General features: G+C 39.6%; 1 protein-coding gene across 1 annotated transcript; it reads right to left on the bottom strand.

Annotated features, from left to right (window-relative positions):
• Nucleotides 1-10,052: 10,052 nt before the first annotated feature.
• Nucleotides 10,053-13,521, bottom strand: ZXDB (zinc finger X-linked duplicated B). Its single transcript, XM_032266082.1, has one exon. The coding sequence runs from the start codon at nt 13,088-13,090 to the stop codon at nt 10,646-10,648; it is 2,445 nt and encodes an 814-aa protein (XP_032121973.1). The 5' UTR covers nt 13,091-13,521; the 3' UTR covers nt 10,053-10,645.
• Nucleotides 13,522-14,747: the final 1,226 nt, after the last annotated feature.

Here is a 14,747-nt window from a genome sequence, read left to right as displayed (position 1 = left end):
TCATCATGATAAAGTCAGCTTCATCCCTGAGATGCAAGGCTGGTTCAACATACGCAAATCAATAAATGTAATTAATCACATAAACAGAACTAAAGACAATAACCATATAATTATCTCAATAGATGCAGAAAAGGTCTTCAATAAAATTCAACATCCCTTCATGTTAAAAAGTCTCTGTAAACTGGGTATTGAAAACATAACTCAAAATAATAAGAAACATATCCAGAATCTAATAATAATATACAATATACATAATAATATACGTTGTATTCAACCATTGTAGAAGACAGTGTGGTGATTCCTCAAAGATTTTGAACTGGAAATACCATTTGACCCACCAATCCTATTACTGGGTATATACCCAAGGGAATATAAATAATTCTATTATAAAGATATATGGATGCATATATTCAATGCAGTAGTATTCACAAAAGCAAAGACATGGAATCAACCCAAGTGCCCATCAGTGATACACTGGATTAAAAAAAATGTGTGGCATATACACTATGGAATACTATGTAGCCATTAAAAGAAGCAAGATCATGTCCTTTGCAGGGACATGCATGAAGCTGTAAGCCACTATCCTTAACAAACTAATGCAGGGACAGAAATCGAAACACCACGTTCTCACTTATAAGTGGGAGCTGAGCAATGAGAACCCATGGACACAGAGAAGGGAACACCACACACTGGGGCCTGTCAGAGAAGAGCGGTGCGGGCTAGAGAGCATCAGGAGAAATAGCTAATGCATTCCAGGCTTAATATCTAGGTGATGAGTAGATAGGTACAGCAAACCACCATGGCACACATTTACCTATGTAACAAACTGGCATGCATGAGTATCCCGGAACTTAAAATTTAAAAAAAAATAAAAGGAGTAGGATAATATTTTTGTCATATATATATAATAAATGATTTTACCTTGAATTAATAAGGAACTCAATCGAGAAAAAAGACAAAACCCTCACCCACTTAAATAACACAAGACTGGAACAGACACTTCCAAAATAAGATATCCAAATATCCAATAAACATGAAAAGATTCTCAAGCCCATTAGTAATCACAGAAATGTACATTGAAAACTGCAATGAAATACTATTAGGTAACCAGTAGGAATGGCTTAAATTCCAAAGCTGAAAATGCCAATTTTGGAAAAGACAGGGAGCAATTGGAACCATTACACATACTACTACATAACCTTTCAATTCTTCTAGGTATTGACCCTCAGAAATCCATATGAAAATGCAATAAAATATATATTGAAGAATAGTGTTTTCTGTTACAGCCAACATCAAGAAACAATGCAAATACCCACTGACATGTAAATGAATATCATGTGATTCTACAGAGAAATTCAAATGAATGAACTACTACACTCAATAACATGAATAAATCTCACAACGTTGAGCAAATGAGTTCAGATGTAAATTATTACAAATGATAATAATATCAAGCAGAAAACCATGCACCAGTTACCAGTTCTAGAGGAGGAATCCAAACACTTCTGCTCACTGTATCTGGGTATTGGAGTCACCAAAAAAAAAAAAAAAACAAAAAACCACAACATAGTTAAGCACTGGGTGGAGCAAGCTTTACTACAGAGAGAGCATGATAAGCTTCAGTAGTGTGCATTGATTTCCTGTGACTAGCTGATCTCTCTTGGCAGTCGACAAGGAAATTTGCCTGTGGCATACCCCTTTCCTGCTGCAGAGAAAGGATCCTAATCCTTTCCTAGGGAGGCCAGGTATGACAGTGAGGTTTGCCAGGTGCCTTGTAATCCACATGCTTAAGCAGAAAAATAGGCACACATTTAGCTTGCAGCAGGGAAAGATATTCTTGCATAGGCAGTAAGTCCAGCACAGGTCATGTGGGCATTTTATCTCTTGGCTAGGGAGTGTTCCAGGTCCAAGGTCCATAAATAAGTCGCTAAGTGGGAACCAAAAACTGCAGACATGAGATTGCCTTTCCCAACAAATAATAATAATAATAATAATAATAATAATAGAGAGGACAGGCAGAAATTTTACGAGAGTCAATTAGCAATTTTCATTATCTGAATCAAATATTCACTATAAGTGGAAAACTCCTTTAAAGCGTATTTCTTTGTAGAAAGCACCATCTACTCTCAGTGTCAAGTAAAATAACATTTAATCTGACAACTTTTGACATTTCATATGCAAGATGTCAATTAAGGAAATTTCTGTCTTCACTGGGTATTATGTACCCTGGATGATTCTTCATGTAGTTAGTATTAGACAACCATTAAATATTGCAATAATGCCTATTTCATGTATTTATATTGCTCAGTATAAATGGAAAATACTGAAGAATATTTAACATGTGTCTCTCAACTTTCTTTCCAGATGCTGTTGATCAAAGGCTTTCAAGAAAGTAAAAAGCATGTGGCTCCATTGTAAAATCCTTCTTATGTTTTGTAGCCACAGTATATCCTGTTTTCTATCTTTGAAAAGAATTCTCAATGCTTTTTACTATTGTTTTATTATGAATATATGAGTGAAAAGTAAATGCAATGTTGGCTGTGGATGCATGAGATATTTTACCTTTGTAAAATATTTTTGATGTTGTTGCAAAAGAATCTATTATGAATCATAGTCAAAATTACCTTACAAAAAATTATGAAATGTTATATTTAAGGACTGTATATATTTGTATTCAAATTTCAAAGTCTAAATGCTATCAGATACCCTTTGTAAAAATAAAATATAATATCAGTTAGCCTATTTCTTAAAGTACCAATTAATGACATAATACTTCAAATGGAGTTTTAAAAATTAGCTTCTATAGGTTTATATGATATATATGATTATACTCAGCAGCAAACTTGATAAATATAATGAACAACTTTAAATGACAGAATCAAATAGCCTTTTTTCTTGTGAATTTAATCTTAACTCTAAGATCTACTTAATGTCTCACTCGTCAAATTTTTCTAGGGACTTTATCACTGATCTGTGAACTTGGGGGATGCCTGCCTTCCTTTTTCCATTTTCAAAGTAGCCAACATTCTAAGGCTATAATTCTAAACATTTATCTAAATAAATGTTAACAGAGCTCTAAATTGTATTGCTTCCAAAATACAGAGATGACTGAAAAATACTCAGATAATGTAGAAAAATGTACCCCTATGACAAGCAAAATTTTATTTAGTCAAAACAATTTTTAAATGAAGATAAAAAATTGAAATATAATTATTATCATAAGACATGTCAACTGATCGTCAAAATTATAATGAGATAATTAATAATTAGCACCAGGAAGCCCACAATCATAGATGAATTGAAGAGGAAAATGCTAAACTTTCTTACACATAGCAACTGCTAAAACTTGACTGTAATTTGTGTTAACTAGCTAATGTTGGCACTTTGGACAGGAAAGGACTCACTAAGCCAGCACTCAAGTTGGAACTAGCTTGGGATGAACTGCTGATGTTCCTTCAGTAGTATTTCCACTAGGGTTCTCCGTTCTGGAAAATTTCTAAGCAGACAAGTGAACAGTTTCCTTCTGTCATTTGAAGAGAGAAGATAATCCTGAAGTTAGCTTTTATGCTGTACTGTAAACAGAAGAGAGAAGTTAGTCTTGCTTAAAATAAATCACTTTCTTTTTCTATTATGCTATAAGGAAAATGTCTGAGATTTGAAATTCGTTTTTTTTTATCCTTTGTGAGTGTTTTACAACTTGAATATAAAAATTTCTTAGCATTAAATAAAGTTTTATTTTGCTATTTTGAAACAAACTTTTTCCTAATTTTCAAAAATGTTAAGCTAGCATTTTTTATCAGAAATCAAAACACTTAACTTGCTTAGAGAACCCCCCACCCCAGAGCACTGGTGAACTCTTAGGTTCCTCCATATTTAGCTCTAACTTTCAGCCCCAAATGTTACCTAAAATTAATTACTATTTCATTCTTTACACCCAGTGTGTTTATATAATACATTTATCTTCAAGATAAGGTCCTTATTTTTCCAAAGAATTACATTTTGCAATATTGTCTTATAATAAGAAGAAAATTAATTTACACACAAAGTATAGGCTTAATACTTTCCTTATTCCTAAAATAAGGGAGGTAAGTACACAATCCCCAGGATCACATATAGCTATAAGATTCATCAAGCCAAAAGTTGCAATCTAAAAATAAATAAAAGTAAAATCTGTTTCATAATTGATTTTCATATTTTGCTATAGTTTATCAAATCTACTTCTCAGAAACCCATCAAAGTTTTAGTTTAGAAGAATTTTGTTCCTATACTTTAAACAAACTTTTGGTTTCTGATGAAATACAATATTTCATGATATTGTGTATATTGGTTTCCCATCACCAAAATTTATGCTCACTTAAAGAAAATGGTACTTCTTATTCTGATAAATCTATAATGTACCTTTTAAAGCTGTGTTATATATTGGTTTTAATAGTTTCCCATATAGATCATATCTTTAAACGTAAGGACAATACCTATTACACATTTGATACTGAAGAATATTTTGTAATGGATTAATGAGTTATACTTTAGGTGCAATAATTCACAATACCTCATATATTAGGTACTCAATACATAAGTGGTGATTGATAACTTAGTAAACAAATAGAATGAATGGTCTTAAAGAATTCAGAAACTGTTGGTACTGTTAGGTATCTCTGTATGGCTTGTTTTAAAATACTGAATTAGAATATTGTTTTTAGAAAAATATAAGTTAAAAGAGTTTTGTATGTCTTTAAATGTCAGCAATTGTCAGAGTGAGAAATTATCCTACGTGACAATGTGGGACTCCTATCAAATTTACTATCAAATACAATATAATTCCTGGAGAGTTATTTACACTCCTTCTTTACTTTCTTACCCCTTTTTTGCTCCATTCCTTCTAGAGTTATCTCTTTTAGTGGACAGGGAAACTACAAAATGGAAAGATTGTTGCAGGGGTTCTCATGCTATCACTTGGCTGATGATTCTCTTTAGTGACAGAAGAGATTATGCGTAAGATGCCTCAATGAGGCAGTCTCCCACAGATCCAGGAATATTGGACTTTTCACAAGCCTACTCTTCCTGGCTGCAACTGAGAAGAATGCAGGTAAAACTCATTTCTACTTTCATAGCGAACTGCTGAAATTCATGACAAAATACTGTTCCTGAAACTATGGTGCAGTCCTTTATAATACATAAACTATTATACCCTAAACATAAAATAGAATAGCCAGCGAATCTTAAAAGTTATTATACAGCACAGAAGGCATAGAGTAGTCTCAGGAAGTGATGTAATGTCCAGATTGGTATTGTCCAATGGAAATATAATGAGAGCTTATCTATAATTTTATTTCTTAAAACAGTCATATGTTTAATTTTAAATTTTCTTTACTTTTCTTCTTTTTTATAGAGATAGGGTCTCACTCTCTCACCCAGGCTGGAGTGCAGCAGTGGAATCATAGCTTACTGCAGCCTCCAATTCCTGGTCACAGTCATCCTCCTGCCTTGGCCTCCTAATGTGGTGGGATTATGGGCATGAGCCACTGTGCCCCACCTTAATTTTAGATGTTTTAGTAGCCATATTAAATAGGTAAGGAGAAACTGGTAAAATTAATTTCAATATTTTCTTTTCAAAGCATTATTCAAATCTATTCAAAAGATTATTCAAAACATTTTTCAACACGTAATCAATATTAAAATACTAATGAGATATTTAATTTTTTGCATTCAGCCTCTGAAAACTTTTTATTTTTTCTGAAAACTTTGTATTAAGGTTTGTATTTTACATTCATAGCACACCTCAATTTAGATACTAAATTTTCAGTGGCTAAAGTGAAATTTAGTACTGCCAAAACAATAGAATTGTGTCTAACAGAAAAATATTTTATACTGCTTTGGTTTTAAAATTTAAATTTAAATAAGTTAAATTAAGAATTCAGTTCCTCTGTTGTACTAGACACATTTCAAGTGCTAAATAGACACATATGACTAGTAACTACCATATTGACCAGTGCAGATCTGGATCATTCAAGACAAGATGGGGAGGTGTCTGGTAATTCAAAAGGAGGAAAGAGGATCACAACTGTGTAGGTAGTTCTGAGAATGTCTAAAGGAAACCCCTGCAAAAGTTTATCAAAAAAAAAGAAGAAGTAGCCTTGTGCTGTCTTCCAGAAAGTGGATAAACCACAATGTGGATAGCTCATGCAGGATAAAAAATACTTTAACAATTATTGTTTAACTAAGTACACAGTCTTTCTACACTGATTCTCAAAAAGAACTCTCCCTGACTTCCCGCATTCTGTTAGCAAAAACATGATTATTATACTCCCCAAGAAAACTCGAGTGACCATTCTTGGTTTCTATAATTTGTCTCTCTCCTTTCCTTCTTCCCACTCTAATGAGGCACTAAGTAATACTCCCTCCTCTCTTCAGTATTTGAAGAGATATTTGAAATTATCTGATATTTGAAATCTGTCTTCAAATACTGGAAATATTTGAAAATATTTCCAATATCTCTTTCTTCCTTTTGATTTCCACTGACTCTATCCTAGTCCTGGCTTCATCCTTCCTATCATACCTTGATAGCTGCAAAAGCTTTCTCGCTATTTTTTTTTTCCAGTCTTTCCCATCTAATCCACATTGCACACTTCCATAACATTAACTTTTCTAAAATATAATTTTCATGATCCAAATCTTCTATTAAAATATATTTGCTGGCTCATCTCTGTGTCCAGAACAAACATATTATTCTTACTGCTTTTTTTTTTACACCTCTTAATCATTTTCATATTGGTACCTAAGTAAACATTTTTCTGTTTTTGTTCTCCAATTTTTAGATATATTATTTTTCTATCTCCTCCCATCAACAGTGATCTCCTTAAAGGTCAGGGTCATATACTACTCTTATCATAGACCCCTCAGTATGTTATGGTATAATCTGCACAATGATGTTCAGTAAATATTTGTTAATTTGAAATACATACAGTGTAATCTCCAGCTTATAAATTACTTTCTCATATGTTTCCTGGATATGAACTTGAAAAATGTAAGTCACAGAGACAAACTTCATAGGCTATCCATGTTTCTCAATTACTACTCAAGCATTTTGTTGTATTAATTATACTAACTGGTTAAAAAAAAAGCCCAGCAATATCAGTATATTTTTAGCTTATGACAATTATGATAAATGGAGCCCTTAGAAACAATTTTTTTAATCCATTATGTTACTGTGTTTTCAATTGATGAGAAGTTTTAATAAGTCAATGCCAGAGGCAAAGCAGAAAGGAAACAGAATAAAATTAAAACAAATACCATTACTTAAAAAGAGGGATGGCAAATTTTTTCAGACCCGTCACATGCAACTTGTCAGCACCAACTGAATTAAACTTATTACCTTGAAAGTGCAAAGCTGTTCTTCACGATTTTGCTAGAAAATGATGTTGAAAGAGAAATCATTTGAACAAATTTGTTCAGTGAAACTTCGTGAGCCCATGGACAAAAAAAAGCTGTTCCCTTTGAGAACGTAACATTTGTCCTTTGACAATTCCAGGAATAAGCAGGAAAATATATAGTCTATAATTTTTTATTGGGAGAAAGTTGGTTTAAAGAATTTAAAAAATGAAGTCACAGCATTAAATTATTTTTATGTTTATACATTTATTTAATTTCCATGACTTATGTGTTCATTTCAAACCTTGACATACTTATCTGCCAGACACAAAAAATAGTGGTCTATTTAAGAGGCCTTAATGAATGACAACATTTTTTGAAATATGCTATATGAGTACAAATATTTCCAGAGCAAAGAGGGAAAACTGTTGAATGGGTAGACACAATCAAATTCCAAGCATTTATCTGATTTACAAAAGTATGTCTACTTTTTGTTTTTTACTAAATGAATACAACCACTTTTAATATATATGTGAGTGTAGCTGTGTGTGCATTTCAACACACACACACACACACAATACAGAAACATTTCATAGCGGCAAATTTTTAGTGCACTGCCAAAGTGCTACAATAACTGTCATCCACAGACATCCACATGCAAACACTACTGGACTAGTACACTAGAGCAAATAAGAGAGTATTAGCAAAACTCTCTGGCAAAAACTTAAAAATGGAAGTAATGAAACAGAAATCCACTTCTCATTTGAAGGGTATAGAAAATAATCTTCATCATTTGAATCACATATACACATAGTATTATCTAAGCTCAGAAAATAACTTCTTCCTGTATGCACAGAACTCCAATGTACACTCTTAGTAAATGTTAGCATTTGAAGAAAATGAGCCATGAGGAGAATGTCTGAGGGATAATGGCAGGAAAAAGATATACCCATTTAAAAAAAGGACAAAAAGGCATGGCAAGGACGTGACTGTGCAGGAAAGGGAGTGGAGAAGACAGAAAGTAAACCGACCACAAGAGAAACCAATTGAAATGGAAAACAACGACTAATGTTGACACAAGAATGAATCATGAAGGCTGGATAGACTAGGATGGGTGAAAAGAATGTATCTTCTTTGTTTTAAGCTATATATAGAATTGTCAGATTTAGCCAAAGCCAAGTTGGAAAGGGAGTTGGCTAAATTGCATGAAACATAACATAGACATTGCCAAAACCACTTCCCAGGGTCATTCTGAACAACGAGACACAAGTTGTAAAGATGCTCCCCAAATTGCAAAATGTTACACTAACGTTAAGACAGACAGTTTACACAATATTTCAATTCAATCTTTCCTTTCAACTCTTGGGAAACTGTAAGTGCAAACAATGAGATCTACAGAACACAGAAAGAAAGAAACCTCCACTGCTCCATTATTAGATTTTCAGGGAACAGCAGGCTTTACAGTTACAGAGAAGCCTGACTTTCAAAACAGAGCAAAGATGGTGACAAACTGATCGAATGGAGAGATATGCTGTTATGCATGTGGCAATGTCTCCACTCCTGGTATTTCCCAGAACAATTCTTGGAGAGAAAATTATTCAGTAGAGGTAAGAGGGAATAAACAGATTCCCTTTCCTACTCATAAAGATCTTTTGCCTGCACATGAATAAAATAAAAATACTCCAATTATTGTCTTATAGAAGGAAGCACTGAGAGAGTAAAAATGGTACAAGTTTACCAAAATATGCCAAAACATATAGTATTTTTCCTTAACGTAAGAAACAGGAAGATAAGAAAATTTAAGTGTGTCAGGTATGTGTGTGCATTGCTATGATCAGTTAAAAGCTAGAAAACTGAGGCTTAGTAACTAATTTATTCAAGGCCACTTATCCAACACCACAGAGCCAAAATTTAACCCAAGGTCTGTTTCATGTCAAAGTCTTGGCTGGTAATTTCCACAAAACAGCCTTCCATCATCAAAAGAAGTAAAGAAGATAAACAATGAGAACAGCCAACACATTCTTTGCTATCTATTTTTTTCTTGTTAGTTCTATGATTATTTAAGAAAATATTTTGGCATTGAATAATATTTCTATTACATAGCATTTCCACCTCTCATAATGATTAGTAACTCTACCAGGATGATTCATCATATCAGAAGCATCATGAATTAATGCATTTATCTGAAGCAGCTGCTAATACCACAAAGAGAGAAAACCAGATTATGCGCCACCTAATAAAAGAACACAACATAACCTATGAAACATTCATGCCAAAAGCCATGTTTCAATCTCATCAAGTCTCTAGACATAACCAGCAACTTAAAGAAACAGAGAATAGAGGACAGCAAACATTACCATAGGGATGTAATCAGCAAAACTTAAATTGTGGCAAATGCTACATGTGAAACAACCTCATTTGATAATCAAAATGGCAAGGAAAAAAAGAAAGATGAAGGGGAAACATAAGGATTAAAAAGACACTTAGGAGATTAACGAGGTGCTACTAATTAAAAATAATAAATAGCATTTATGAGGCAACTGGAAGTTTCAACCCTCACTGGATATTTACAGATATTAAAGAATTACTGTAAATATCACTTATGATAATGGAATTATCCTTTTTTCCATATCAGCTGACAGCTTTCAGATATATATCTATATAGATATCTATATCGATATTGATATCGGTATAGATATCTATATAGATATATAATATTTATAGATAAAATGATCAGATATCTTCTATTTGTTACAAAATAATGCTAAAACGGGAAATTGAGTAGGGCTAAGTTAAACAGATTGTTCATGGATTCACAATTGCTGAAGTTGGGTGAAAAGTACATGGATGTTCATCATAATATGATGCAATATTGTGCATGTTTGCCAATAAAAGAACATGCCAGGGGTGGGGAGCAGTTAAAAAAAAAAGACATGCCACATCACTGAAGAGCGTTCTCATATTCTTCAAGGAAAGAAAAGTATTATCAAGGGATCACAGAGCAGCAAGACCTTACAAGCAATCTACTCAAACCACCTCGATTTATAAATAAGGAAATTAAGGCTCAGATAGGTTAAGTGACTTGCTCAGGGTCACACAACTTGTCAGTTCCAGACTCAAGGTCAGAATTTAGATCTCCAAACTTGTAGTCCAGGGCTGTGCTCTTTTTGCAAGCCACAAATAAATGACTGCACTTAATTAAACATTTAGTCCAGAATATCCTCAAAATGGACCGTAATAAAAGTAAGCCACATGGCGAGGAATGAATAGAGTCGGTTCATACCAAAAATGAGCAGCTGCCAGTCACAGTGATAAGATCTGTTTCTTTCTGAGAACCATGGTTTCCTGCTGCATTGGGGAATCCGAAGTGGGTCTCTCCCTCCCGTCCAAAGAAGTCAGAGTCAGGATGTACGTTCCACTCCGCTTTGGTTGGTGTCAGTAGTTCTGAGACACTGTTTTCACAAAGGGTGCTCGAAGGAGTCAGAGCATCTGTGTCCACTGTTAGCTTACTGCTGGGCGTCAAAGCCTGGGGCTCTGGACTGGAGTTTTTCATGGCCAAAGAGCCCAGAGATCCCAATGGCCCCACAGTTACACTTGAGACCTCATCCATATCTAAGGGGCTCTGCTGAAAACCAGTGGCGGCCGTTCCAAAAAAGAGAGAGGTATCCAGACTTTGAGGAGGGTCGCTGGTGGCCATCAAGGCCGCAGGGTCCACAGCCTGCCCTACGGAATTATTATTATTATTAGCAGGGAGGTTCCCTGCCAGAGTCGAGCTCACGGAAGCCACGTCAATAGTCAAGATTCCCGAGTTCACCAACGCCGTGTCCAGCACTGCAGCAGAAGTACCGTCAGGTACATCAGAGAAGAGAGACACTATCTCTGCATCGCTGAGATCATTCTGTCCCTGGCTGGTAAGTTCACTGCTGGGTGTAAGAGAATTTGCTGCTTCTAGCTGAGCTAAGAGATCCTGGCCAACCTTGTGCCTTTTGGCCATGTGCGTCTTCATGCTGTGCTTGGATGTGAAGAGTTTATTACAAGTGGAGATCGGGCAACGACTTTTCCAAGTGTCCACATCCTGCAGGTGTTTCTTGGAGTGAATGTAGAGGCTACTGCGAGCGGAGAACCTGGCACAGCAGCCTTCCACAGGGCACACGAAAGGCTTCGTGCCCAGGTGGGTTATGCTGTGGCCTTTCAGATGTTCGGCCCTCGTGAAAGACTTCCCACAGCCTTCCACGGGGCAGGTGAACCTCCGGTCATCGTCGTGCTTCCTTTTGTGCCTTAAGAGTTTGGACATGCTGGTGAAGTTCCAGCCACAGCCATCAAAGTCACAAAGGAAAGGTCTCTCGCCGGTGTGACTCCGCAGGTGAATTTTCAGCCTACAGGCCTTGTCATACTGTTTGCTGCAGCCAGGAAAAGAGCAGGAGAAGAGTTCCTGCTCCCTGAAATGGGCGCGGTTATGGGAAAACAGAGCACTCACTGTGATAAACGTCTTCTTGCAGCCAGAAAACGCGCACTGGTAAGGCCTCTCGGGCTCGAAGTGGCTGCGCTGGTGGGCGCTGAGTTTGGCCTGCGTGGGGAAACTCTCGTCGCACACCTCGCATTTGAACGAGTTCTCCTGCTCGTGGCCCTTCATGTGCGCCTTGAGGTTGTACACGGTGGTGAAGCTCTTGCCGCAGCCCTCCGCCGGGCAGCCGAAGGGCCGCAGTTTGTCGTGCGACTGCAGGTGCCTCTTGAGCTTGTAAGAGGTGGTGAAGGTCCAGCCGCAGCCGCCCAGGGGGCATTTGAAGGGCCTCTGGCCCTGGCTGCTGCTGTGCGTCAGCAGGTGCACCTTCAGCTGGTGCTTCTTGGCGAAGGTTTGCCCGCACTGCGCCTCAGGGCACAGGTACAGCACCACGCCTGGGGCCGAGCCCAGCGGTCCGCGGGGCCCCAGGGCGGCGGCCGGGCCCTCCGCCTCCTCCTCGGGCGCCGGAGCAGGCGCGGGTTCGGCCGACTCGGCTAGCAGGAGGTCGGGCGGCAGCTCTGGGCAGTCACCCGACTGCGCGGCCTGCGGGAGCCCGGCTTGCGGGGCGATCAGACACCCGGGCTGCTGGGCAGGCGCGGCCCCCGGGTCCCAAGCGTGTGGTGGGGGCGTGGCCAGGGTGAGGACGCCGTTCTCAAAGCGCAACAGCAGGTCCTGGTTGTGGATAGTGACTGTGCCCGCGAAGGCCGCGGCGGGGCCGGGGGCGGAGATCCGGGCCGGAGTGGAAACCGCGGACAGGCAGCGAGGGCCCAGCGCAGGGCGGCCCGCGGGGTTCGCGCCGCTCTCGCCCCCCTGGAGCCCCGGGCCCGCCTCGGCCTCCTCCCTCAACACAGGCCCTGCGGCCTGACCCGAGCCCGCGGTCTCCACGTCGCCACCCACCGGGTCAAGCAGCACCAGGAAGAAGTCGTCGCCGCCGCCGCCGCTGACGCCGACGCCGCCGCCGCCGCCGCCGCCGCCGCCAGGTTGATCGGGCCTCGGCGCCAACAGGCTCGGGCCAGGGCCCCGTGAAGCCGTGCGGGCCTGCTCGCGCCGCCGCCCGGGCCCGCCATCTTGGGGGCCCCGGAGCAGCAGGAGGCGGCGCGTGGGGACCTGGCCAGCCAGCGGGTCAGGGCCTCGGTGGACCCGGCCGCCGCCCGCGGGGATACCGCCACCGCCGCCGCCCTGCAGGGTCCCGCGAGCCGGGAGCAGCTTCGGGATTTCCATCTCTGCGTCCGTGAGGCTCGGCTGGAACCAGAGCCGCGGCGGAGGCGCGACCCCGCCCCCTGCCGCGGGCCCGAACACGTTCCTGAAAGGGAAAAAAAAAAATGTGCAATGCGCAGAAACTGGCCCTATCAGATATTAAAACGTATTTAACGCCACGGTGATTTAAATATTCTGGTACTGGGTCTCTGGAACAGAATAGAAAGCCCAGAGGTAGAGCCTGCTATGCCTAACTGCGTTCTACCATTAACATAAGTAAGCAACTAAGGAGGTCTTCTGAGGTAATGGGGAAATGACGACAGCTTGTTCATCAACGCTGTGGATCACCTAAGTAGCTATCCGCTAAAAGCAATTTTAATCCGTGACTCATTGTATATACCCAAATAAACACACCCCAGCCCCTCCCAGTGTTAGACGTGTTGCGTCGTACTTTTTGTGTGTTAAAATTTGTTTACTGGCTGCCTGCCTGCCTGGCTGGCTGGCTGGATTGATGGATGAAAGACAGTTCCTGAGAGAATAAACTGTCTCTGTGTCAGCGTTAGACCACCATAGTGTTGGCATTTCTGCTGAAAGTGTCCCTCCCCCTCCCACCTCCCCGCGGGACAACTTCCATACTCACGATTGTCTTGAGCAAAGTCCTCAGTAAAATTTGCCACATAGTTCAATTTTTGTCTTGCCGATACAGAGATTAGAATGAGTGAGCGATGCGGCCAAAACACGTTAGCACTGTTCCGTCTAGAAATGCAAAGCCTGGAGGATGAAACAATTTTTACCGAAATCTGGAAAAAGCCCAACCCACTCCAGGCTTCTCCCTATACAGTGCACAACCCTAACCAACTCTTTGCCCTTCCACCATCGGTTGTACCATGATAAATTTCATGTTCACGCTCAAAGCACAATGAGGGCATTCCTCAGTTGACTGCCTTCTCCAGCACGTGGAGGCCTCTGGGCAGGAGTTCCAGTTACATGTGTTAAGGTTAAACCCTCAGTCACTGCAATGGACTCTGCCAAGTAAAAGGCACGGACGATCATGCCCGATCGCCCTGCTGTACCCGCTCGCATTTAAGTGTGGAGGCCCAGGCCTGCTGGGCCTGTGGTGCCTAATGATCTTATTAATGATGACGACATTCCTCCAATTTGTATGTCAGGAATGAGTTGGGAATTGACGCAAATATAGGGTGAAATATCTGAGATGAGAAGACTTAGAGAGATGACTAGATTGGTCGGGGGGGGGGGCGGGCGAGGCGGGGGCGAGTAACCCGTGGTTTAATTACTCCCAGCTCTCTTGCCCTCTTTTAATGACAGTGGGCATTTGGTCTCTTGACTGGAAGATCAAGTTTTGAAACATAACTATTCAAACCTCTTCAAAATTTCTACTCCACATACTTTTCTTTCTGGTACTTTTCCTGGAGGAAGCGTTTGTCAAATCTGAGCTATAGAAGAGTGCATAAAATGTATCTGTATGGTTTAGATCATTTTACAAAAGTAGACACCTATGTAACCAGAACCAAGGTCAAGCAATAGGCCACTGCCAGCCTTCCAGAATACAGCCGCCATACTCCTCCCAATCACAACCCACATTCTCCTATACGGATATAGTCATTGCCCTGACTTTGTAATAATCATTTCACTGCTTTCCTTTATAGCTTTATCACTTTTG

Source organism: Sapajus apella, unplaced genomic scaffold (genome assembly GCF_009761245.1).
Source record: "Sapajus apella isolate SASKATOON/1434 unplaced genomic scaffold, GSC_monkey_1.0 scaffold154, whole genome shotgun sequence".
Lineage (NCBI taxonomy): Eukaryota > Metazoa > Chordata > Mammalia > Primates > Cebidae > Sapajus > Sapajus apella.
This window is presented reverse-complemented; position numbering and strand designations above follow the sequence as displayed.

Excerpts from the sequence above, each read along its gene's own strand:
- ZXDB (XM_032266082.1), bottom strand. The coding sequence starts at position 13,090 with ATGGAAATCCCGAAGCTGCTCCCGGCTCGCGGGACCCTGCAGGGCGGC.